The 27964-nt window shown below is 40.4% G+C and overlaps 1 protein-coding gene across 1 annotated transcript; it reads right to left on the bottom strand.

The window, feature by feature from the left end:
- On the bottom strand, positions 1–27700 carry LOC103181575 (vimentin-like). The gene is made up of 9 exons (XM_007898181.2): positions 27081–27700; positions 20849–20909; positions 11962–12057; positions 11307–11468; positions 7034–7159; positions 5359–5579; positions 4604–4641; positions 440–528; positions 1–168 (listed from the first exon to the last, which is right to left on the bottom strand). The coding sequence occupies exons 1-9, from the start codon at positions 27590–27592 to the stop codon at positions 97–99; spliced, it is 1377 nt and encodes a 458-aa protein (XP_007896372.1). The 5' UTR covers positions 27593–27700; the 3' UTR covers positions 1–96.
- Between the last annotated feature and the right edge of the window lie 264 nt (positions 27701–27964).

Raw genomic sequence — 27964 nt, 5'->3', positions numbered from 1 at the left:
TGATTAAGAAGAAGCATATTTTTGCATTACTTTGTTTCTTTTAAACAGCTCCAGTCTTTGTTGAAATCCGCAGCATTTCAGGCCTTTACTGTAAGATTACTCTTCAGCTGGTTCTTCCTCTTCGCTGGTCAATTGCACTTCAATATTCCGGACAGGTTCATTTAGCACCTGATAATGGGAAGAACAAAAACACACGTAATTTATTTATTTGACTTCACTCAATTCAGTAGGAATAATTCTATTCCTTTAAAACTTGTGTCACATTCTCTAATTCGCCCACAAAACAGTCACTGCACTTTACAGTATATCCTGTGAAGCGCTTTGGGACATCTTCCCAATGTCAAAAGGGGCTATAGCGAATATAAGGATTATGATTTTTATTATTTTAGTATTTCAAATCGCACCATTTATAGACACAATACTTGTGACTGTTACTAACCAGTTCATCTAATTCTTCAAATGTTTTCACAGAGAGTTTCTTCTCCATGGAATAGACTTTCGAATGGGTTTCCTCTGGAGTGTTTGGTTCTGTATAGAAAGGAAGGTATGGAATAACATACTAGTCAAGTGTGCATATTTTGATTGATTTCAATTAATAAATCAATTTGATATACCACTTTTTAACATCATTGAAAAAATCAAAGTAGTTCACCGTAAAGTGTAGTGACTTGTGTTTCTTGCAGAAGGCAGCCAATTTATGCATAGTGATGTCCCATAAATAGTGATTGAGTGAATTTTATCTGAGGGATTGTTGGCCAAGACCACAACAACAAAATTGCATTTGTAAAGCGCCTTTCATGTTGGGAGGATGTCCCTAGGCGCTGGACAGTCAGTGTTTCTGACCTGAGATGAGGCGCAGGATTGGGGAGGGTGGAAGGCAGGGGGAGAACAACAACAACAACAACAAGATTCCATTTATAAAGCGCCTTTCACGTCAGGAGGACGTCCCAAGGCGCGAGAAGGAGGTTGACTGAAGGCATGGTCGAAGAGGAGGGTCTTGAGATGGGTCTTGACGGAGGCAAGGGAGGGGGCGAGGTGGAGGGACTGTGAGATGGAGTTCCAGAGGGTGGAAGAAGAGTGGAAGAAGGCCCACCTGCCAATGGTGAGGCGGGCGAGGCAGGGAACGTGAAACAGCCCAGAACCCACTGACGGAGGAAGCGAACAGGTTGGTATGGGGTTAGAAGTTTGCAGATGTAGAGGGGAGCAAGGCTATGGAGCACTTTGAGGGCCAGGATCTTGAACTGTATTCTCTGTGTGATGGGAAGCCAGTGGACTCAGGCAAGGATGGGGGTGAAAGGGTCGCAGAGGCTGGTTCGGAAGAGGACACAGGCTGCAGAGTTCTGGATGATCTGCAGCCTATGGAGGGAGGAGTTGTGGAGGCCACAAGCAGAGAGTTTGCATAGTGAAGCATGAATGTTATGAATGCGTGTATGAGGGTCTCGGTGGCCTGCGATGTGAGACAGTGGTGGTGTCAGGCGATGTTGCGTAGGTGGGGGAAGGCAGATCGGGTCATGGCACGGGTGTGTGGGAGAAAGGATAGTTGAGGTCAAACAAGATGCCAAGGTTCCGGACTGGCTCAGTAAGGTGGAGTGTGCGTCCTTGGATGGTGATGCTGTCAGTACCTGAGGTGAGGAGGCGCTGACAGGAGCCAATCAGGAGAGCCTCGGTCTTGTTGACATTCAACTGTAGAAAGTTAGCTCTCATCCAGGACTTGATGTCTGACAGATATTCTGTCAAGAGGGCAGTAGTCCTGGAGTTGAGGGTGGAGGCAGAGAGATAGAGTTGGGTGTCAACCGCATACATGTGGAAATTGTCCCCATGTCTGCGGAAGACGTCACTAAGAGGGAGCATATAGATATTGAAAAGGAGGGGACAAAGGACGGAGCCCTGAGGAACTCTGCATGAGATGGTGCGGGGGCTAGAGGAGAAACCACTAGTGGAGATGAAGTGGAGACAGTGTGAGGGTAGGATCTGAACCATTCAAGGACCTAACCATGAAGGTTGAGGTGAGAGGAGAGTTGGTGGAGTAGGATAGAATGGTCAACGTTATCAAAGGCAGTAGAGAGGTCAAGGAGGACGAGGAGGCAGAGGGAGCCCTGGTCACAGATGGGCAAAATGTCATTTGTCACTTTGACAAATGGAGGGGTTTGTGAAGGGAGTGGCGAGAGAGGAAGGAGCAAAGCTGGGCAGCAACGACTAGTTCCAGGACCTTGGAAAGGAAAGGAAGGTTGGATATGGGGTGGTAGTTTGAGAGCAGGGACGGGTTCAGGGAGGGTTTTTTAAGATTAGGAGTGATGATGGATGCCAGTGGACAGGGAGGTTTATGATGTCTGTGAGTAGGGGGGCAAGGAGGTGGAGCTGGGAGGTAAGGAGAGGGCTAGGGATGGGTTCGAGGGAACAGGTGGTTGGTTTCATGTGGGTTATGGTGGTGATGAGAGAGGAGTGGGAGAAAGGTTCGAAGGTGTGGAGGAAGGGATGGGTGGGAGTCGGGGTGTGAGGGGATGATGGGGAGGGTGTAGTTGTCGGAAGGGCAGAAGCAACTGAACGGATCCCCTCGACTTCGGTTTTAAGGAAGTCCAACATCTCGCAGTTGTCGTTGGAGGAGAGGATAGGCAAGGCGTGAGAGGGTGGGCGGAGGAACTGGTTGGTGATGGAGAAGAGGAGCCTGGGGTTGCCCTTGGCCTCCAAGGTTGCCTTGGACTAGAACAACGATTTAGCGGAGGCAAGGGCAGAGCAGTAAGACTTGATAAGGTCCAGCCAGAACTGCCGATGAACTGTTAAGTTGGATTTGAGCCAGGTGCATTCAGTGGCACGCACCTGAGCCTTAAGGCAGTGGAGGTGGCTGGTGTACCGTGGTGACTTCCGTGAGATGGTTTGGGAAGTGAGGGGGCAAGGGCATCGAGTGTGGTGGAGAGGGAGTTGTGGAGGAGAGTGACCGAGAAGGATAGGTCATTGCGGGAGGAAGCCCAGAGGGGGAGGAGTTCAGATGACTCCAAGACAACAGAGAAAGAGTGAGGGGAGATTTTTTTCCAGGGGCAGTAGGAGATGAATTGAGTAGTTAAGGGAGATAAAGTAATGGTCTGAAATGGCTTTGTCGGTGATGGTAAGGTTCAAGATGCTGAGGCATGAGGAGAAACTGGAGGATGCTGAACTCATTTAAGAAACAGTTTAATATTTCAATGGAAAGATGGAAGGGTGGGTATTCTGGAAGGATGAGATCAAATGGGTCATTTAAACCTTTCTTGTGATTTTATGAATGCCAATTTAATGGGTGTATCTGAGTACAGTGGTAATCTTTTATCCACAGCTTTCATATATCCAAAGCTTAATTGCAGATTGTAACTTTGTACAGAACTTACCATTACCCACAAAAATAAATCCACTTTATTAAGTTCATACATCAGTGGCTTGAAATATCTCTTAGCCTTTAGACCGCTGCCTCAAATTTAATATTGTGCAGAATTTTGGAAAATTGTTAAATGGAGTCTTAATTTGAAGTTTATTTTTTACAGTCCTAATATTGCTGCAAGCTATTCAGTGCATTGTAATGTCTATGCTGCTTTGATGCTCAATTCTTTGAACTGGATACAGTAATCTCAACTCAGCTGATATCCCATGACTAACACTCAAATACAAGCTTATATTTATACAGGGCCTTTCATGATGGGAGGACGTCCCAAGGTGCTTAACAATCCTGTTTCGGAATCTGAGCCGGTGGGTGGAAGCACATGTCACAGCCACGAGAGGTTTTAGGCTTATTTTACAGCATTTTTTTCCATAAAATACACAGTCAATTCACTTTACAATATTCGGTGAAGAGCTTTGAGACGTGTCAATGATGCGATAAGATGCTATATCAAATGCAAGGATTATTATTACAGCAATGATCTGCTAACAGGGAACAACCAAAATCTCCCCAGCCAAATGTTTTACCATATGGGCTGATAGGTAAATTTTTTACTCAGGATTTGCCTCCGCTCAGCTGATTGATGCGGGAAAATAAAAATTGAAAAAAAAACTTACAGCAGTGATGGCCAACCTTTATGGTCAGTGCCATCTATTTCTAAGGTACACCCTGAATGCTTCAGATATGAGTAAATACGATATTTAACGGAGATACCTTGAGCTTCATCTCAGATTTTCTTGTCATCTGTGTTTCTACTCACACATTATAAGCAGAAACTCCAACATTGCTCATCAGTTCTGTGAATGTTGTTGTAAGATACTGTGTGCTAAGGGAGTTTATCCCATTGTCCTGACCAATGATCCCAAATAAAACTAGTCTCTCATTCTGTTGCTATTTGGGGGACAAATTTGCTGCCATGTTGGCTCGTAGAATACACTCTCATTGCATTTTACAGTATAACCTTTGGAACACTTTCAGTCATCCACGAGGTGGTGAAACTCTATATCAAATGCAAGCATTATTATTACTTATGAGAACTTCCTCAAGTTCTGTTCAGTCAATATACAACTGCAATAAGATTTTGTGCACAGTGAACCATTCTTGCTTTAGACCAAACAACATAATATCCACATGTGTGTAGGTTAACAGCAAAAATCTAAATTTTACTAAATTGAACCTTTGCCTTGCACTACCTACCTCGCGGACTCAGAAAACCACGATTTGGAGCAGGCATCCTAGAAAAGAAAGGATTCAGTTAGCACATCAGGCTTTAACCACATCCTTCATCTTTGATTTCCATTAAAGATCCCTTGGAACAGCAATGATGGAACAAAGATGCTTGTAGGTTTTTGCTTTCCTTCTATCAGCTCTCACCTTCACAGTAATATTAGGTAGAAGCGATACTTGAGTAAATTTAAGATGGAAAGAATCTTCTTCCGCTTCCCCTTCTAGCCAGGTGTTCTAAAAGAAGCTAGACACGTTTTTGTTAATCTCAAATTCGCAGGGTTTAGCCATCAGTTAGAAATAAGGAGTCCTGTAGCTCAGTGGTTAGAGCACTCGCTTTGCAAGCAAGAGACCTGAGTTCAATTCCAGGCAGGGCGAAACCTTGGGCAAGTTTCCTTACTCCACATAGAGCCTAATAATAATCCCTCCAAAACCAAAAACAATAATAAATTGGTAATTTTCAATCTACGACTGTTTGTGGGACATTGCTGTGCGCAATTGGCTGCCGCGTTCGCCCACAAATATACAGTCAATTCACTTTACAGTGTGTTCTGTGAAGCGCTTTGGGACGTCCTCCCAACGTGAAAAGCGCTATATCAAATGCAAGGATTATTATTATTATTATAAGGATGTTGAATAGGCTGGCAGGATGGAACATTTGTTACATTAGAGTGAAAATTGTAATGTGTCACGTGCTAATTAACACCCATGGTTTTGAAATATCTTACCTGCTCTCCTCACCCTCCAGGAGCTTCCTGTAGGTTTCAATCTCAATATCTAGAGCCATCTTTACTTTCAGTAGCTCATGATATTCATGCAAATGATGAGTCATCTGAACATTCATGTTGCGAATGTCGTCTTCAAGGTGATTGACGGAGTCCTGGAAGTGACTTGCCTCCAGGTTAAACCGATCCTCCATTTCAAGTTTCTGACGCTCAAGAGATTCATTCTGTTTTTAGGCCCCCAAAAAGTTAATAATAATATAATAATAATACTAGATAATAATAATATTAGTACATAGAACAGTTAATTAGTGTTAGTTAGTTATTTTCTTCCAACATTTTCCTGCTTCCAATCTAACTATCTGTATTGGGGGATTGTATTGGTAACAGAGAGGACAATAGTATTTCCTTCTCTATTGATGGTCTAAAAGAGATGTAACTTTAGAAAAGGTAAGGATTTCTTCATGACTAGTATATAAGCCTATGGTTTGGTCAAATTTGTGATACTCTTACGAGGATTCCTAAATACATATCCAAGCCCCACGAGAGGGGATTCCTTCTGGCAACCAAAGGTTTGTTATTCTTTTGTATGACAACTCCACTCCAATTTAATCTACTTTCAGAGCAGAATTAGCACAGGTTGGCAGAAATTCTAATAGGATTACTTATCAAGTAACATATTAAGGATCCTGTTAAAATATTACAAATTAGACCCCAATATTCACCTACAAATACATCTGGATATAAATAAGACCTCTGTGCTTTACATAATTCCTGTGAAGCGCTTTAAGATGTCCTCCCAACGTGAATGTTGCCACATCAAAGGGAAAGCTTATCGTTTTATTATAATATTTGCTAAGCAGGTAGGAGAACTGACTCTTGTCATGACTTGAAACATAATGAATATTTAAAGCCTCTTCCCCTCAATCACTTACTTCTATCATTTATTTACATTAATTTAACAATTAGCTTGCAGCACTGAGCTTGCAATCCACCTAAAGATCATTATTATAGTGAAACTCATTTGCAGATGTTATAATTTGTAAGGACAGATGAGTATATGCAGTATGTGATGTGATAAATAAGGTTATATTTCCCTCTCTTCTGCAAATTCATGGTCAGTGGGGAAGATTGCTTCCTTTAGGTTTTACGAAGTGACCAAAATTTAAGGTATTCATAATAATAATCCTTACATTTGATATAGCGGCTTATCACATCATTGAGACATCCCAAAGCACTTCACAGAATATACTGGAAAGTGGATTGACTGTGTATTTTGTGGGAAAAATTATTTTTATAGTCATTTTTTAGATATTTATGGATATTTTTATAAGCGTTTGCCTACAAATACAGTCACTGCACTTCATTGTAAAATCCTGTGAAGCGCTTCGAGACACCTTAGTGACGTGATAAGGCGCTATATCAAATGCAAGAATTATTTATCTTGCATGAGGCAACAATATTTTGTATAATGTTGATGGTTTGAGGGTGGCCAAAAATCTCAATAGTCCTCAGGAAATAGACTGGAGGATACATTTTTTATAAAATAAACTAATTGACATGGAAGTGCTCACCCATTCTATGGATGGAAGATACATTTTTTGTTCAGCGCATCACACAATCATTTAATTTTACACAATACATCGTGGCTGCATTTGCTCGTCACACTGGGATAACTTACCATTCCTTTAAGTGCACTGATTTCAGAACCGAGCACCTGAATTTGTTTGCGGTGATCCTTGGCCTCTTGTTTCGCCAAACGAAGAGCTTCATTGTTGCGAGCAGTGGTTTCCGAAAGGTCTACAAACTGTTCAGATAGACAGACGTAAGTGAAGGCCCCTCTGACAACACCCGAGCCATATCCTTTCTGTCCTCTGGTTAAATTGCACTTTTGTGACCTGTTGTCTTCCTAGTGATAATATTTTCATGTTGCCCTAAATGCAAATACCTGTACCATAATAATTATCTCATATGTATTTATCCTTATAACTTTCAATGCTATTTGTAACCAAATATTTGTCCAGCTCTTTTTAAAAGCTGTTCATGGCCACTTTATACATTGCATTATGTGGGCTTTTACTTCCCACATCCAGTAATTTTAGGGTACATTTTTTTCTGCGTTCTTGTTTCTGGGACAGAATGTTGTAGGCTCAAGTCTTGGATTCATAATCCAAGCTGACACACCAGGGGAGTGCTGCATTGTAAGAGATGCTGTTCTTTGGATGAGCGTTTAAATTGAGGTCCAACTGCCTGGTCAGGTTGATATTAAGAAACATGTGACAATATTTGGAAAAAGAAGGGACTTTCTCCCGATTTCCTTGCCAAAAAACTTCAAGAGTCATTCACCTTTTGGCTGTCTGGTTGGCTATTATTTTACACATTGATGGGGACTGCTTATTTGCTGACATTTGTTGTATGGAATTGGCTGCCAGGTGCAGTCTCTACACTGCACTGTAATTCCTGTGAAGTGCTTTGAGACCTTTCGATGACATGATCAGGCAACAAATCCTTCTTATCTGAAATAGTGTGGAATTTGTACATTTTATCCATCGATTTCTGTAGTTCTGGGCTCAGTTTATATTAACTAGCCTGTTTGTAATTACATCAAGCATTCCTTTCAAAATCTTAAAACCATGTCTCTTCTTAAACTTTGTTTTTACCAGCGAAAATAATGCAGTTCCACAATTCTCTTTTCATGACTTACAGGCCTAAGCTTCATCATTCTTCCCTAAATCATTGCCAATGCATGAATGTTTCTTTGAAACTTAAGTGCCCAAAACTGCACATAATGTTCCAAATGTTCAGCACTAACCACATTCTAATTAAAAACACCGGTTTAGGGTTATTGGAAAAATATCAAAATGTATGGTGTTTGCTTCAGTCTGACATTATAGAGCAAAATAAAATATAAAAGCAAACCTTCTGAGTTTTGAACCTGACTAGGAGGCTTAGTAGGTGAAACTAAATATCCCATTTATGCTCCACAGTTACGTTTGATCTGAAGCTGATTTCACCTTGAACCATGCTTCAGAATATAGTGTAGATCAGGTTTAAAACGCATCGATTTTATACGGAGCCTTGCTTGCGAAAGCATCTCCTAGAGGAGGCTGCACAGTGAAATTGATGCGATTTGGCTTTGTTTTGCTGCCAATTGCAAAATTGCTTTAACCCATTATGTACACAGTTCTTTAATAGCAGTAATAAAACATTAGCCGTCATTTGAAAGTCAGCAAAGTTGCAGTAGAAAATATAGATCCTACTGCCATTCTGCCCTGAATTGTAAGACTACTGGACGCAATGACAAATTGCCTATCAGTGAATTTAAAATCAGTGAAGCATTAATCATAAAACATAAATCCCAGCATTTTGATATCCAGTTAGTATTAAACTCAAGATTAGTCATGAACTTTTCTTTGAGATGCCATCACGTTTTACCAAGCTCCTTATAATTAATGCATATAAAAATCCACATGTAACATTACAGATACAGATCACTAAACAGTGAAGTCCTGTAGCTCAGTGGTTAGAGCATTCGCCTCGCAAGCGAGAGACCTGGGTTCAATTCCCGGCAGGGCGAAACCTTGGGCAAGTTTCCTTACTCCACACGCCTGATAATAATAATAGTAATAATAAAAAAATAATAAATTGGTCACTTCAATCCGCAACTATTTGTGGGACACTGCTGTGAACAATTGACTGCCAAGTTTCGCCCACAAATACAGTCAATGCACTTTACAATATACTTTGAAGCGCTTTGAGACGTCTAACAGACGTGATATGGCGCTATATCAAATGCAAGGTTTATTATTATTATAAACAAATAAAATATTGCCTGTTTTATATAACAACTTGGAGTCTCTCTAAACAGTGTGCTTGCCTACAAATTACATTGTAAATCTTGTAAAGCATTTTGAGATGTTCTCTTGATGTTAAATGAAACAGCAACTTGCATTTATATTGCGCCCTTCATGTGGGGCAGCATTTCGGAGCACTAAATGAAAGGAAAAATGCAAGGATTCTAAACTAATTATTATTCATTAGGTGTATTTGTAATTTGGATTTTGTTTAACAGATAAAGCAAATTGATATTGCCAAAGTGTGTGTTTAAAAGTGTTTTTGTGTCCTAAAGGGCCAGAATGTGAATATGTTTTCAGCTCTGACAATAAACATTTACGAAATTTATAGATTTAGAAACTCAACCATTAAGAAACAAAGTTCTTGGAAGTTAAGATTATAATAATAATTGTTGCATTTGATTTATTGCCAAAAATGTCTCAAATACTTCTATAAAGTATAATGAATCCATATTTATAGGCAACAGTTGCAGTCAACTTATGCACAGCAGCGTCTCATTGAATGACACTGAGTTTTATCTGGAGGTTTGTTGGCCACAAGACACCAGAGGAATCTCTTCTCTTTCGAAATCATGCCATGAGATCTTTAACATCCCCCTTAACATCTCAACCAAAGGACAGCACCTCTGGCAATGGAATGTCAGCCAAGTCTATGAACTCAATAGGGATTTGAAAGCACCATATTCTAACCCAGAAGTGAGAGTGCTATCAGCTGAATCAGACTTGACATGATTAGCATCAGCATTTTAAGTATAGTGCAATAATAATAATAATCCTTAAATTTGATATAGTGTCTTATCACGTTTTCGAGACGTCTCAAAACTCTTCACAGAATATACTGTAAAGTGAATTGACTATATTTTGTGGGCGAAACGTGGCAGCCAATTGCGCACAACAGTGTCCCACAAGCAGTTCTGGATTGAAGTGAACATTTTTGGAAAAAAAATTTGAACAAATTATTACCCCCGGAAAAGTGATCCGACAATCAACTAATACAATTGTCAGTCTCCATAAAACATTGAGTAAGTGCATTCCAAAGATCTTTGTACATAATTCAAAGTCCTTTTTGATTTGTATGCATACTTCGTGGCATCTTTTGAATATTTCATGTTGGGTTGTGCTGCTTACCAAGAGGCTCACAAGAACTTCCTGTTACCTGCCATCCACCCAGCAAAGGCTCAAACTGACACTTGTCAGGTATCCAGCAACTATTCCCCTTAGGGCTGAGCTGACTGCATGGTAACTTGTCTTCCAATGGAATATAGAATCAGGTCAATCCTCTGTGGTTGTCTTGGTCATCTAGTTACTGAGCTAGGGATGTCCACCAAGGCACTGCTGATGATAAACCAGGCAGACTGGTTCATTGGCATGACGTGAGATCACTGGGAGCAAAGATTCTTTCCACTCGGCTTCACTGTTAAGTGCTTCGAGACGTTGTCCTCATGAAGGGACATTATAATTGCAAGTTATTGTTGTTACACCTGCAAGCCAAAGCCCTAATTGGTTGGTGGTCCTAGCTGACAAACTAGTGAGAAATTCTCAATTGCAAGCTGTATGGTTTTAGCTAGTCCAGAAGTTACCAAATGCACGCGCTGGGGTCCCTAAGTCTTGGCTCTCACCAACCTGTGCCTAATACTACAGGAATTAGGTAAGCAGGATGCATCCCTTGAGAGCAACAGTAAACAGTACAGCAAAATCTACATGCATAAATGGCATACATACATGTAATTCTATCTAGTTTGGATGCTTGAAGCAGGGCAATGGGCTAGCTGATTAAACAAAAGCATGTGTTTGAAATGGGAAAAAAACTCTATTCAGACATGGGGGCCATCACAGTTGAACCAAGCATGTTGTCTCCAGCATGCCTTCCAACAGAGGTGATTGGATGGTAACCCACCAGACCTGGGGAATGTTGGTTGGTATTGAAATCAGGTAATTTGGCACAAACCTAGCTTCGAACCTTGGATTGAAAATAGACAGCAGCCTTACAAAGCCATTACTTCATTTTCGGATGATTTATGCTCATCAAAATGAGATATCTACCAAATGGAAGATACCTAATTTTACCTCAAACAACAATGAAATAATAAGGAAAATTACCTTGGACTTGTACCATTCCTCAGTTTCATAAACATTTTTTGCGGCAAGGTTTTCAAACTGAGAGCGAACATCACGTAATGCTGCGGACAAGTCAGGTTTAGCTAGTGTCATCTCAATCGGGATGTGATTATTCTGGACTTGACCTTGAAGTTCATGAATTTCCTGAAAAAGTAAGATCAATCTAAGTCATTATATATTCACTTTTGCAATGTTTTGCTCTGCTCTCATTTCTGGCTTTTGTAGCAACAACTTTAGGAGATGTCAGATGTGCATTTATAGGAGTGCACACAGCAAGAAAAGACCACTGAAGTACATCTAACCAGTCCCACAGTTAAATAACTCAATAGATACATTGACATAACTCTAGTTTGTCTCTTATAACAGTAATAATAATCATAAAAACAATAATCTTTGCACTTGGTATGAGTCATATCACATCATTGAGACATCTCAAACAACATCATGGGATGTTATTGTAAAGTGTAGTGACTGTGGCACAGTTTTCATGGTATTGTTTGTTTCTGAGGGCATACCTCACCCATGTGGTCAATATGATTATTCATAGTGAATGTTTGGATCTGCATGAAATTATGTGGTGCATTTATCTACTAAGCCGTTTAGAGATTTCAAAATGTAAATGGCAATGAATGCTTACTTCTTCATGGAGTTTCTTTAAGAAGGCAATGTCTTCCTGCAATGAGTCAACTTTACGTTGCAGATCTACACAGGATAGAGCAGCTTCGTCCACATCCTACACACAGATAATTCAAAACATTAATTTTTGGAAGACATTTGTTCATTTTATCAATTGTAATCCATTGAGGACAACAACATCATCTGCTGTAATGACAACAATCAATTTCATTCAAAAAAGCAAAATTACTAAATTGTTGTATTGTGAATTTGATGATTAGTTCACCCAATTCACTGTTGTTGGTCTCCTTGGGGGAAAGGTAAGCACGGTCTCCTTTGAGCTGAGTAGATTCTACAGTGATGTGCTTGGCAACAGAATGTTGGAATCGGGTCAATCCTCTATGGCGGTCTCAGTCATCTAGTTCCTGAGTCAGTTAGGCCCAGGTTACTCCAGGGCACTGCTGATGACAGACCAGCAAGCCAGACTCATTGACAGGACTTTGACAAAACAAAGATTCTTCCCATTCGGTTCCTATTAGCCCTGCAAGCCAAAGGCAGCTAGAAATTACTGCACACTTTCTTCCTTAAAGTTAACAAAAATCATTAGGAGAAACATTCTTCACCCATCCCCACATTAACTGGAAAAAACACATTACTTGTCATACATTTGAAACTTATTTTGTTATAGTCGTTTTTCCCATTTATGTGCAATTTCATTCACCCGTTTCCCCTTAGTTGGGAGACTGGGGTAGTTCAGTCTACTGGCATTTACCATCATCATCACTCCTCAATCAATCTTGGCATATCTCATAAACTGGCAAGAATTAGCTCTCACAGTTGCAATTGATACTTGTTTTAAAGGCAGAGTTGTGATATAAAATCATTCAAACTTCAAATCAGTTTTCAGAGCAACAAAATCCAAAAGTTATCGCTGCAAAGGGAACACATGGCTGCCAGATGCGAAGCATAGGTTTAACACTCCGTTAGCTGAGCCACATCAGCAACTCATAGTATTGCTAGTAGCTCGTTATGTGGTTAAATTGAGTTGCTGTAAGACAATTATAGCCCATTGCTACCATGTATGAATTCTTGATTTATTGAACAGAAAAAGTAAAGAAGTCTTTCATTTTGAATGAGACTTTGAATGAGAATTAAAATCAAAATGCAATTCAGGAGGTTGCAAACCTCCAAGATGCTATTCGACTTGAAGGGCTCTATATAAATGCAATTTATTTTTGGTAGTATGTAATTATTACAACACTTTTATATAATGCCCTTCATGAAGAATGAACAACCCAAAATATCTTACAAAGATAATGGGGATAATTATCCTTCATTTGGGATAGCGCCTTTCATGTAGGCAGGATGGCTCACAGGACATATTTGAGGGCGTTGGCCAAAAGTACAGTCATTTCTGGTCCTGTCCTTTCCCTATCCAGCTGTGTTCCTATTTTTTCAGGAAACCCACAGGCTATGATTAAGCTCTGGACAGCACAAATTTAGAAACTGTACAGAATCATATCAATCTTTTACTTCCCTTGCCTTAAATTATTGCAATGTTTCAAACGGTCATAATTTTGTAGTAAAGGATAGGAACCTAATAACTGAGCGCTGTATCCGTCCATTATTTGAAAGGCAGGAGGACACAGATATCTATGGTTCATATTTCTTCATACAACAGACTCTGCATACCCATTACCATCATCTTCACCAGATACTCTGGCTCCTAGTGGACCACCTCTTTGACCGTGCCAATGGTCACATTCCCCTTCTCTCTCACTCAGGTGTTTGACCCCCATTTTTGTGAAATGTTCCAAGACACTATGCTACGTGGAAGCAGCTATACAATGCCAATTACCATTGCTGTAGTACCCTGTTGATAGACTTCAAGAACTTCATCTATGATCTTCAAATCTCATCATTATCCCTCTCTACCTTTCCAATCTCATTAAGTCCTGTTCTCCATGTCCGTTTGTGAAGTTGCTCACATACGTGTGAGGTTACTAGGGATGTGAATCACTCACACCGTGTAGCTAAATCTTGTCCTTCAAAACCTCACATGGATGCAGACAAGTGTTTATACTTGTATATAGTGTAGGATTAGAGTTAGAGAAAGAGATAGGCATAGAGATAGAAAGTCATCAAAGGGGAGGAAATAGAAAGCTAGAGACTCAGTTAAAGATTCAGAGAGAGAGAAAAAAGTGGAGGATACCCTCAAAAGGAGTTGGGATTACATTGCAATATTTTATTTTTAGCCTTTATTGAAGGCAACGCCTCCTACTTAATGAAGCCACAACATCATTAAGTACAGAAATATAACACTCTACTCTGTTAAGACTGATTCTGTCTGTCCGCTGCTGTGTAATAATATCACAAAAACTAGATTTAGATTTCCTGTTTTCTTTTTGAAAAAATTACAGCAGTAAATTTTAATCCTTACAATTGACATAGCATATTTTATGTCAGAAGATTTTCTCAAACGTCTTCACAGGATTTAATATAAACTGTGTATTTGTAGCCAACCTCAGCAGCCAATTTGCGCACAGCAATGGCTCACTGATGAACCCATGACGTGAACAATCAATTTATTTAGCTGGAGGATTATTGGCCAGGACACCAGGAGAAACTTCCTTCTCCTTTCAAATGGTGTCATGGAATCTTTAACATCCAACAACAACGACAACTTGGATTTATACAGCACCCTTCACGTGGGGTAGGGTCTCGGAGGTCTTAATCCACCTGAACAGGCAGATAGGACCTTGGTTTAATGTCTCATCTGAAGGACGGCACCTCCGACAATTACAGCGCTCTGCAGCCCTGCACTCAAGTGCCAATCTACACTGTGAGCTCAAAGGTCCAATGTGGGGCTGAATTAATAAGTAGTAAATGCTACTTCAAGGAGCATGTTTGCTTCCAGTGATTAAAACCTTGACCCGTTTGGAAATTTTATAGAATCCAAATTCTCTTTGTTTGAACATTTCCTGGGGAAGTGGATGTTGGCAAAGAGATCAGTCAAATGGAAAATCACATAACAATTCAAAAGAGGCTATTTGCAATCAAAGAGATTACAATGTCATGAGTCGATGGACGTGTTGAAGTGCTAACTTGAACGATAATTCAACAATCAGAATCATACTTAACTAATTTAAAGGAACAGCTTGTTGACAGCAAATAGAATATTGCACCTTTACAACCAGATGAGCAGTTGTTAGAGATGTTTTTAAACACATTGATTTAAATGGAACATGTTGGGATTTACCATGTGCTGATTGTTAAAAGTAGCAACTACTTGTCACATGTTTGTAATTACAACAATTCTTAAATTCCAGATTGCAATGATTCATCGTGGAAATTACTATGAATCACTATTGAATGCAATCAGAGGTTTTGAACAATCAGCCATCATTTGGTTTTGTACATTAAATGACAGCACAGGGCACGCAGAGGCAATTATAGTCCAGGTAATCACTGGGAAATGTACAGAAATCCTTAGGGTGGGAAGCCAGGTGGACAAAGCTGTCAAGAAAGCAAATGGAGTCTTAGCTTTTATAAATAGAAGGTATGGAATATAAAACCAAAGAGGCTTTAAACATCGATATTTAGACCTCAGTTGGAATATTCTGTTCAGTATTGCTCACCTCACTTTAAGAAGGATGTCAAGGTGTTAGGAGGGCTGGAGAGGAGATTTACTAGGGTAGTACCGTGGATGAGTGGGTTGGCCTCTGATCAGAGACTGAAAGAACTGGGACATTTTCCATGGGAACAAAAAAGGTTTAGGGGTATCTGATAGAGGTTTTTAAAATTATGAGTGGATTTGATAGAATCAATGGGGAGAATTTGTTCCATTGATTAGTGAATTAGTGACTAGAGGGCATCAATTTAAGATAGTTAATAAACAAGAAAATAGGGAAGTTAGGAAAGATTGTTCATGTTACAACATGGGATGCCCTGCCAGGAACACGAGCTAAGGCAAAATCTTTTAACTTTCAAATGGGAACTAGATAAATACTGAAGCTAAAAAGGAGTAAGCTACAGGGAATGGAGAAATGCAGGTAAATGGGATTAAGAGGATTGCTCTTAAAAGAGCCAACAAAGACATGATGGGACAAATGGCCTTCTTTTCTGCTGTAAATTTCTACAGTTCAAAAGGAGTACATAAAAGCTTAGAGAAAAACACACTCAGTTAATAATAAATTAATAATAATTTGTGCATTTGATATATTGCCTTATCACGTCAACAAATCATTTTGAAATAATTAACAAGATTTATTATAAAGAGTATTGATTTTGTATTAGTAGTTAACAACTTGCATTTACATAGTGCCCCTCAAGCAGGGTAGCGTCCCAAAGCGTTTAGACAAACACAGGCCAATTTGTGTATTGCACAACTGGTCATGAAGTGAATGACCAATTTTATCTGGAGGATCGTTAGCCAGGATACTGAAATAAACTCTTTTCTCTTTTTGAATAGTGCCATGGAATTCTTAACGTCCACATGAACTGGAAGGTGGGACTTTGGTTTAATGTCTCATCCAAAAGACTGCATCACCAACAATGCAGTGCTCCTCAGGACTGTATTAGAGTGTTAACCTGGAGTGTGAGTCCACAGTTCCAATTTGGGACTTGAACCCATAACCTTCTCAGACTCAAGAGGCGAGGGCTACTAACTGAGCCAGCCTGACACCTAACAGAGATCTATCGATTTCTGTATTCAAGGGTTCTAGGTGACATTTTCAGGGAGAATGTTCGGTGGGGGAAAGAAACACTGTGTGAAGTTTTGTTGATAGGACTCCTCATCACTAGTTGTTTGATTATTAGACTAACAAATATTAAAGATCCAAATTTTGCTTTCAGCTCCTGATTGACAAAGAGAGGTTGTTAAGTGTTCTTATAAATGACTCTTGAGAAGTTAGCAGCACTCTCACTTCTGAGTTGATATTTGCTTTTGAACTAATATTCTCAAGAATGAAGTTGGAACATAAATAGACTTTGTGTCCAATTTAGTACGGGGATTTGTGCACCAATGAAGCAGACCAGACATGAAATATTTACACAAGCGAGGATGAAGACAGATGTTTTGAATTCCTGGGTACAGATTACAAGTGTATGAATAGATCAAGAATGCGAGGGAACAAACTGTTGGTATTAAACTGTTCTGTTAACTAAGTGCAACAAATCTTCAAGATTATTGTTTCAAAGGCATTTCTCATTATAACTAGGCAGACTTCAAAAGATTTGGTTCAAACATAGTGAACATACCAGAATAACCGCAAGATTCTCTGATCATCTGTAAATACAATACAATTTACATTTATAGAGCGCCTTTCAAGTCAGGAGGATATCTCAAAGCTCTTGAAAGGTACAGCCAGCCGTAAATAAATTGAATTAAGATTGTCTAAGAGTAGAGAAAACTGTTTAAAAGATTGCTTGTGAAAGGGAATGATATTGTGTATTAAAACTACAAGGCAAGCAAGCAAGAAAGAAAAAATTTGCATTTTTATAGTGCTGCATCATGTTGAACCATCATTTTATAGTAATTACTGTCAAGTAAATGATTATTTACTTAAAGCACTCTGAGACGCTACCACACGTGAAGGGCGCTTGATAAATGCAAGTCGTTGTTGTTATAGTTATTTTTTATAGGCAAACATGGTAGTCATTTTGCACATACCAAGATCCCACAAAGAACCATGAGATGAATGACAATAAATTCAAAACTTGCTCACTGAATACTCTAGGCTGACATCCCGGTGCAGTCCTGGGGGAGTGCTATATTGTTGGAAGTAACATTTTTCCAATAAGATGTTATATAAGGTCACATCTGCCTTTTCAGGCGGATGTTAAAGATCCCATAGCACTAATCAAAAACAGAAGGGAGTTTCTCCTGATGTCTTGGCCACCATTCCCCCAAACAATTGTTCATCACTTCATGGCTTTTTTTGGGACATTGCTGTGCGCAAATTATTTGGCCCACAAAATATACAGTCACTACAGTATATCCCGTAAAGTGTTTTGAAATGAAAGGCACTATATCAAATGCAAGGATGATTATTGTAAGTTATATTTTTACATGGCAACAATGATTCTGCCAACTGCATAGAGTATAATCTTTCACAACAAGGCTACAAAAGCTATTGTACAAGTAATAAACACAATTATTACATAACAATATGTGGGAAAAAGGTCATGCCATTGGTGAGGAACTGACAAAGAATTTTTTTTCAAGCGGATACTGTGCAATATAGATCGCGCTGCATATTCTTTGTTATTGCAATCCAACGCATTTGATGCTCCAGTCACACAAAAGTGTATGTTGCAGAGCAATTTTGACCCAGGCTAAAGTAACAGTCGCACTCAAACCTGCTAGATTATCCTGGAAAGAATATGCGGCAGGAATGTATATTATATTGCATCAGCACAAAAAATATTCCCAACTTTCCCATGTCACTTCCTCATTAATGGCATGATCATGTTGCTGCCGCTAAACCAACTGCACTAATCCCGGCTATTTTTCAGCTACACAAAGGCATCCATTCAATTTCATTTTTAATACTAGAGCTTGCTGCATTCGGCATGGCTGCATTCCATGGCAAACAACTGTTTCCCTGATTTAGACCAGTGTTTAGACTTCACTCACTGAGCTTTATGGTACTTTCAATCTTGAGGCTGAAAAATATGTCTCAGATAGAATCTCAGTCTGTCATGCCACTCCATAGAGATACCTGGCAGAGACAGCTAAACCCACCACAGTGCCAACTCGCTTTACCCACACAATGGAGTGTATCTGATAAGTGCTCTCACAGCATCACTGCTGTGTGGCCACTGGCAAAGGACTTCCTGATAAGATCGTGTTCCTAGCCAAGATTGTGCGAGTCTGCGACATGTACATCTGGTACATTCATTGGGATAAGCATCAAATATATCGCTAAATTGAACCCATTGAATGAGAAATGGGAACACAAACAAGGAAAAAAAAGCTGCAATGTTTCGCTTAAAACAGATTTTGCATTATATCCTTTTTGGCCTACCAATCTCATAAAGTAAAATTGGCATTGCTAAAGATAGCTGGTCCAAGACTTTCAAGCGTTCAGCACTTTGGACAGTAAGAAGCTTTTACAGATGAAATCTTTACTCTAAGTGTGAATGTTGAGGTGTGATTCCCAGGGTGCTCTAGCAGTCAATATTAGACTGTCTAAATTGGTTTGAGTTTTGTAAATTTTGTGTCTGTTTTGCTCTAGTACTGAAACATATCAGGAGTAATAATTGACCCTTATATTTGGTATAGCCCCTTTCGACGTCTCAAAGTGACTGAAATTTGTAGCCAAGTGCTACATGAAGGCAAGATCATTAATGTCAACAAGAGTGGAAAAACTGGCATTGTGCAGTTAGAATTGCTTGACTGAACTGGTTGGCTAATTTTGGACTGGAAATGATGGCATTTGCCAAGAGGTCTGTAGTGAGCATTGCTTCACATTTACCACTTGGAATATAAAGAAAATAAAAAGCTAAAAAGAAAACATTTTTTATATACTATAGAAGAATTAGAATAGCCAGGAATCAGACAAGAAATTGAACCACAAATCAGTCCGATACTTTGGCCTCATGAATGAAAAGTGCCTTCAGCTTCCCTCTCGACTCTCTACCCCCTCCTCGCTCCCTCCCTTCCCTCCCCGCACCCTGACCATTTCCCCCTTGCTCGGGTCCTGACCCAACTGTACAGCGCCTTGGGACGTCCTCCCGACGTGAAAGGCGCTCAATAAATGGAATCTTGTTGTTGTTGTTGTTGTAGCCAATTTCACCTCAGGTACCTCAAATCTCAACATTTTATGTCCCCACTGAGACATAGCACATAATGAAGTTTTAAGATCAGAAAAAGGCCATTCGACTCAATGAACCAAACCTCTTTTGATTATTTGCAATCCCACATTTTTATTTTATCATCACATCCACCAAACCCACTCTCTCCAAAAAAGAAGCATCAGGTGGCCTCTGGAACCCATTTGTACTATTTGATGCAATCACCTTCTCTGATAACTTTGTCGACAAATCTAATCTTTTCTGGGTTTAAAAAGGTTCTGCTGACTTTCCTCCTCACTCCGAACTTCCTAAACTTTAACATGTAAACAACTATCTGTCATCTTTGTCAATCTTCTTCAAAAGTTTGAAGAGGTCAATTTTGGTCATCCCAAAATCTCCTAATTTCTAACGACACTGACCCTACCGTTGCCCATCACAGCAACAAGCTACTTTTTAAATGACTCCAGTGACCTGGCCTCAGCCACCCTTCCTGGTAACATGTTTCAGTTGTTAATAACCCTCTGAGTGAAGAAAAGCTTCCTGGTATCTGTCCTGAAATTGTCCTTTACAACTCTAAACATATGTACTTGATTTCTATTGTCTTCTATTGTGCATCCTAAAGTATTGATCTGGGTTTACTTTTTTGATCCCACTTAGATTTTATACACCTCTATGAGGTCCCCTCTGAGTCTTCTTCTCTCAAGCCTGAAGAGCCCTAGCCCTGGATTAGCTTGACTAATCAATGCTGATAGGCCAATGCTCTAACAACGGGGATCATCCTCATTGCTCGAATGGATAAAAACAATTTACATTTATATGCGCCTCTTATGTCAAGAGGACGTCTGAAAGTGTGTCACACAGCTGACGCAGCTGGCAGAGGGCAACCTTTTTCTCCCAAACCTCTCCTGTGAAACATATTTCTATACTTCCTTTCCAATCCAACGAATGGAAATGGGTGTGTCCGGTTTTAACCTTTTCTTTTCCACTAGATGTCTCTGCTACACCAAGACTCACCTGATCATTGGAATCTGTCTGCAACTTGAATTATTGACATTTTATTAAATTAATAACTGCGTGATATTTTCAACTTTATAATTATTACATCTTTGTACCTCTCTGAAATCTGATAGCATGGTTTCAGCTTCCTGCCGTTGTTGTATTTCATCTTGCAGGCTGCAAATAAAAGTTCAGAAGATGAATTGTGGCTGGCACATTAAGCAATCCTATTATCATTTGGTCTCTAAACACAGTTGGTGGTTATCTGGAGCGTCTACAACTGGAGATAGCATTTCATTAATTCAACCATTATTATACACCCACTAGCTTAGTTACTTACTCCCATTCATCCTTTCTGAAAGAGTTTCAATTTCACCAGTATTTGGATATTTGGACAGGTACTTGTATTTGGATATTCAACCAAACCATTATGATGAATATTGTTTAATTCATATTAAAATTATCTTCCATGTTTTATCAATATTTAATTAACCAGAATTAAATAACTAAAGAATAGGTCATTTGTGATATTTAATCACAATAGAGATGCTTTGGGTTGAATTGTTTGCTCTGTGTTTTGCACAGATGATAAAATAAGTGTTGTTAAGATGATAGTGTTAGATAATAGCTATTGCTTGTATTGTGATAAGACATTTGCAGAAAATCTAAATACTCGATCCTTGGTGCCAGACAGAATAATAATAATAATCCTTGCATTTGATATAGCGCTTTTCATATCTTCTAGACGTCTCAAAGCGCTACACAGAAAATACTGTAAAGTGAATTGACTGTATATTTGTGGGCGAAACGCAGCAGCCAATTGCATACAACAGTGTCCCACAAACAGTAATGGACTGAATGACCAAATTGTTATTATTTTTTTCTTGAGGGATTATTATCAGGCGTGTAGAGTAAGGAAACTTGCCCAAGGTTTCAGCCTGCCAGGAATCAAACCCAGGTCTCTCGCTTGCAAGGCTAGTGCTCTAACCACTGAGTAACAGGACTCCAATTATGGTATCAAGTAGAAGGGAACCCTGCTTCGTTATGTGTGTCTAATGAAAATAAAACAAAAGAAGAAATTACTTGCTAAAAATGCTCATGTGGTGTAGCAATTGATGATAAAATAACAACTGTAGGTGAACACATTTGGCTCAGATAACTGTGAATATCACTGGTGCCCATTATGGCAGAAATACGTTTCCCAAAGTAACTTTGAAAATACTTATGAAACTAATTGCTGAATGATAAAATTTATCTCTGGGCACAGAGCACTGGCTTTTACTAACTGAAGCCTGTGGTAAGTATGGGTATAATGTTCCAAAGAAAATGCAGAAGATTTCTGACATCAGTTAGAATATAATAATAATAAACTTTGCTCTGCATTTTAGACATTGTAACATCAAAAGATGGCACAATCAACAATTATTCAGTTAGCTAAGCAAAATATCTGAGTTGAAAAGGTTCACATTGAAAAAAACATGGACAAAGAAAATATATTTGACCTGAGACAAGATGGGTCTAACTATTCCTTGTTACAGAAAGTAAGCAGATGTATAACTACCCATTCCTCTCTACATACCTTTGAACCCGTCTACCACTCTTCCCTCACCTCCATCATCTAAAAAATGAAGCCCACCACCTGCTACCTCAACCCCATCTCCACGCCTCTCCTTACCTCCCAGCTCCACCTTCTGGCCCCTCTTTTAGCCAACATTATCAACCACTCCTTATCCACTGGCACTGTACCCACCCCTCCAAAAACAGCTGTCATCACCCCAATACGCAAAAAACCTTCCCTGCACCCATCCTGTAATCTTCTCTGGAGCTAAGTGGAGGCGTGTAGCTCAGTGGGTAGAACACTTGTCTCACAAGAGAGAGACCTGAGTTTGATTCCCGGCAGGGCAAAACCTTGGGCAAGTTTCCTTACTCCACACACCTGATAATAATCCCTCAAAAAAAGAAATAATAAATTGGTCAGTTCAATCCATGACTGTTTGTGGGACACTGCTGTGCACAATTGTGCTGAGTTTCACCCCAAATATACAGTCAATTCACTTTATATCCTGTGAAGCACTTTGGAACGTCTAGAAGATGTGAAAAGTGCTATATCAAATGCAAGGATTATTATTATTATTATTATTTTTATTATTATTATTATTATTATTATTATTATCACTACTCCTGCTATCGCCACATCTCCAACCTCCCTTTCCTCTCCAAGGCTCTGGAACGAGTTGTCTCAACCCTGCTTCGCTCTTTCCTCTCCCACCATTCCCGCTATGAATCCTTCCCTGTCGGCAGCACAAAACAGCCCCGGTAAAAGTCACTTTTGACATTCTGTCCATCTGCAACCTGGGTTCTCTCTGCCTCCTTGTCCTCTTCGACCTCTCTACTGTCTTAAACACTGTCGACCAGTTGATCCTCCTCCACCACCTCTCCTCTCAGCTCAACCTCCACGGACCTGCCCTTGCCTGGTTCAATTCCTACCTCTCCTACCATCTCCACTTTGTTTCCACTAATGGCTTCTCCTCCAGCCCCCGTGCCATCATGTGTGGCATCCCTCAGGGCTCTGTGTTTGGTCCCTTCCTTTTTAACATCTACATGCGCCATCTTGGTGACATCATCCATAGACATGGGGTCACCGTCCACATGTATGCGGATGACACCCAACTCTACCTCTTTGCCTCCACCCTCGACTCCAGGATCACTGCTGTCCTCACAGACTGCCTGTCAGACATCAAGTCCTGGATAAGAGCTAACTTTCTCCAGTAAAATGTCAACAAGACCGAGGTCCTCCTGCTTGTATCCCGTCAGCACCTCCATAACTCAGGCACTGACAGCATCTACCTTCATGGAATCACTCTACACCTCACAGAGCAAATACAAAACCTCGGTGTCCTGTCCGACTCTCAACTGTCCTTCATCCTCCACATCCGTGTCATGACCCACTCCACCTTTCTCCACCGCCGCAATATTGCCCAGCTCCGCCACTTCGTCATCCATCCAGGTTTGACTATGCAAACTCCCTGCTTGTCGGCCTCCCCAACTCCTCCCTCCACAGGCTGCAGATCATCTAGAACTCTGCAACCCATGTTCTCTCCCACACCAGACTCCGCAACTCTGGGCTTCACTGGCTATCACTTCCATCCTCGACTGGCTTCACTGGCTCTGCACACTCAGACGATATAGTTCAAGATCATGGTCCTCATCTTCAAAGCCCTCCATGATCTTGCTCCTCCCTACATCTGTGACCTCCTTACCCCATACTAACCTGCCCGCTCCCTCTATTCAGTGGGCTCCAGCCTGCTTTACGTCCCCCTGTCTTACCCACCCCACCATTGGCGGGCGGGCCTTCAGCCTCTCTGCCCCCAATCTCTGGAACTACATCCCACAGTCCCTCTGTCTTTCCTCCTCCCTTGCCTCCCTCAACACCTGTACAGGAGCCACCCGTACAGTTCAAACTCGAAGCAGTAAAAGTTCCAGGTCTTGTTTATCAGGGACTCCATTGTGTCTCTGGAGGCAGCATCCTCCATGGAGGGAGGTAAGCGGGGTTTCCTTGGAGCTGAACTGTCTCCAGGGTGACATGCTTGGCAATGGAATGTCAGAGCCGAGTCAGCCCTCTGTGGTGGTTTTGGTAATCCAGTTCCTGAGCTCGGTGGATCCGCAGTAGTCCAGGGCACTGCTGATGAATGCACAGTCAGCCTGGCTCATCGGCAGGACCTGAAAGGGCAAACCAGTCATTGGGAGCAGGGAGTCATCCCAATCAGCTCCTGTTAACCTTACAAGCCAGAGCCCTAACAGATAGGGTGATTCTAGCTGGACAAGCAGTGGGAAAGCTTGCCAGACAGTGCAATATCAATGGCAAGCTGGTTATACTCCAGCAGTAACCCAATGCAGATTCTGGGGACCCCAAGCCTTGGCTTTTGCCAAGTTGTGCCTAATACTTTCCAGAATTAGGTTGAGTTACATGCCATGCTAGTCGCAGCAGTTCCTGGAGGCAATCCATTCCTCCAGGGGAGGGATTCCAACAATCTATATCTGGAATTTCCATGTGTAGGTGGGACTCATGGAAATCTCAGTTTGGTTTGGATACTCTTAAGCATGGTGATGGGTTTCCGTTTGTGTCAGAAATCCGACTGACGGCCCCCCAAAAATGGAGATTTAGTTCTACTTTGATCTTTGATTGTGCCTTCAGTTATCCTCCAGCCTCCATTCCCCTTGGCCCCCACCCCTGTTGATTCCAACCCCCAGTTCAGATGCAAACCCTTGACTGTCCGGCACCTTGGGTCTATATAAATGTAATTTGTTGTTGTTGATCCAGGTCATTTCAAAGAATTTTATTGTTACATTGAATGTTACACTGGTAAAATTTAAAAAATAAAATAAGCATGCTAAATTGTTTTTATCAATTCATACTTAGTAAAATATAAGGCTTACCAGGATATCAGTAATGTCACTATAGAAAGCTAATTCATATCACCGTGCATTAAAAATGAAAGGCTGTCAAAATTCATATCATTATTCTGTCTGTTTCCATATTTGCATGTCAATGCAATTCAATGCAATTTATATTTTTAAAGCACCTTTCGTGTCAGGCGGATGTCTCAGAGCACTTGATAAAGCTGCATTGGAGAAATTACAATGTGGGGAATCAAGTTGAGAAGGTCAAATAAAATGTGACCCAGCATGGGTCTAATGTCAGTTTTCAAGATCTCTCTTTCTGCATTGAGGTGGAAGTTTTAGCTGATCTGCTGAAAAAAATATTATTTCTTCGACTTTTGAAACACTGGCAAGAGAAGTCTACTCACAAAGGTTTTTTTTATCAGTAACAGGTGATGAATAACAATCCTCATCAAATACATTAGAATATATAGCAAAGAAACAGGCCATTCGGCCCAACTGGTCTATGCCAGTGCTTATGCTCCAGATGAGCCTCCTCCTGCCCTTCCTCAACTAAGCCTTCAAACATAACCTTCTATTCCTTTCTCCCTATGTACCTATCTAGTTTTGCCTTAAATATATCTATGCTATTTGCCTCAACAACTCCTTGTGGTAGCATGTTCCACATTCCCACTACTCTCTGTATGAAGAAATTTCTTCTAAGTTCCCTATTTAATCTATTTGTGACTATTTTATATTCATGGCCTCTGGTTTTGGTCTCTCCCACAAGTGGAAACATCTTCCCTATGTCTATCCTACCAAAACCTTTCATGATTTTAAAGACCTCTATCAGGTCACCCCTTACCCTCCTCTTTTCAAGAGAAAATAATGCAAGTATGTTCAGCCTTTCCTGATAGGTATAACCTCTCAGTTCTGGGATCATCCTTGTGAATCCCCTTTGCACCCTCTCCAGTGCCTCTACATTCCTTCTTTAATGTGGGGACCAGAACTGCACACAGTATTCTAAGTGTGGTCTAACCAAGGTTCTGTAGAAATTTACCATAATTTCCCTGCTTTTCATTTCTATCACTCTAGAAATGAACCCCAATAACTGTTTTTCTTTTTTATGACCTTATTAACCTGCATTGCTACTTTTAGTGAATTGTGTATGTGTAACCCTAGGTCCCTTTGTTCCTCTACCCCATTTAGGTTTTTATTTTCCAGGATGTACGTGACTTCCTTATTCCTTCTACCAAAATGTACCACTTCACACTTTTCTACATTGAAATGCATTTGCCATTTAAATGCCCATTGAGCAAGTTTATTAACGTATTGCTGTAATTTGTGGCAGGCCTCCTCTTTATTAACTACTCCCCCCAATTTGGTGTCATCTGCAAATTTTGAAATTGTACTGCTGATTCCCGAATTCAAATCATTTATGTATATTGTGAACACAGTGGTCCCAATACGATTCTTGTGGAACACCACTGCCCACCCCCTGCCAGTCTGAGTAGCTACCCTGTACCCCTACTCTCTGCTTTCTGTTTTGCAGCCAGCTTGCTAGCCATTCTGCTATTTTCCCCTGACTCCACATGCTCTGACCTTATTCATTAGTCTATTATGTGGTACCTTATCGAATGCCTTTTGGAAATCTAAATATATTACATCTACCGCATTACCCTTGTCTACTCTTTCTGTTACCCCTCAAAGAATTCAATGAGGTTGGTCAACCATGACCTTCCTTTTTGAAATCCGTGCTGACTGTTCTTTATTATGTTTTCCGTTTCTAGATGTTTTTCTATTACCTCCTTCAGTAAGGATTCCATTATCTTTCCTATCACCGATGTGAAGCTGACGGGTCTATAATTCCCTGGGCTTGTTCTTTTTCCCTTTTTAAATATAGGTAAAGAATGGAATATAGGTATAGAGTGAGAATGGAATAAATATAGAGAGTGAAAATAAAAATACCTGCTCCTGAGCTTCTTCAAATCATCAATCAGGTTCTCTCTTTCCAACTGAACCTTGGCTTTCTCCTTGATGGTCTGGTCCAGATGGTGACGTACATCTCTCAGCTCCTGTTCATAAAGATCTCCAATCTTGGATGACCCTTTCCCCTTCCATTGCTCCAGCTCAGCACTAAGGATCTTGTTCTGCTGTTCCAGTAACCTCACCTTATCGATGAAGTTGGCAAAACGGTTGTTCAACTTTGTCATCTCTTCTTTCTCATTGGTGCGAGTGGCTTTGTACTCGCTGCTGAAACCGTCCACCAAGGAGAAGTCTGCCATGTCAATATCACTGCGTTTGCTCCCAAGGGAAGCACTGCTATACCGAGCAATTGGAGAATTGGTTCTGATGGACTTCTGGATGCTGCTTCTCTGAAATAAAAGAGTCGGGGTCGAGTTTGAGCCAGGTGATCCTGTGCTTAGTCTTACTCGCATAGGTATCCTTCGGGAATTCACACTGCCCTCAGAATAAGTCATTTTGTAATCTTTTTGGTGATTGCTTCTTTCTTGTAACAATTCGTCTGGAGCGCATGTGTTAGCTCAGCAGCAGAAGACCAAGGCAGTGGTGACCCACCAACTGTTTGATATTTATAGCAAAACTCCTAACCACCATATATTATGAAGCAAGAACCTCTGTGACTAGGATGGCAAGTAACTCAACCAATCGCTGAGAGTGATGCAATTGGCTGCTGTGTTTCACCCACAAAATAAACAGCCAATTCACTTTACAGTATATCCTGTAAAGCACTTTGAGATGTCTTGAAGACCTGCTGAGGTGCTATATCAAATGCAAGGATTATTATTATTATTGCAACTGTCACTGCTAGTTGGTTCAGGCAATCACTTGTA

Source organism: Callorhinchus milii, unplaced genomic scaffold (genome assembly GCF_018977255.1).
Source record: "Callorhinchus milii isolate IMCB2004 unplaced genomic scaffold, IMCB_Cmil_1.0 Scaffold2, whole genome shotgun sequence".
Taxonomy (NCBI): Eukaryota; Metazoa; Chordata; class Chondrichthyes; order Chimaeriformes; family Callorhinchidae; genus Callorhinchus; species Callorhinchus milii.
This window is presented reverse-complemented; position numbering and strand designations above follow the sequence as displayed.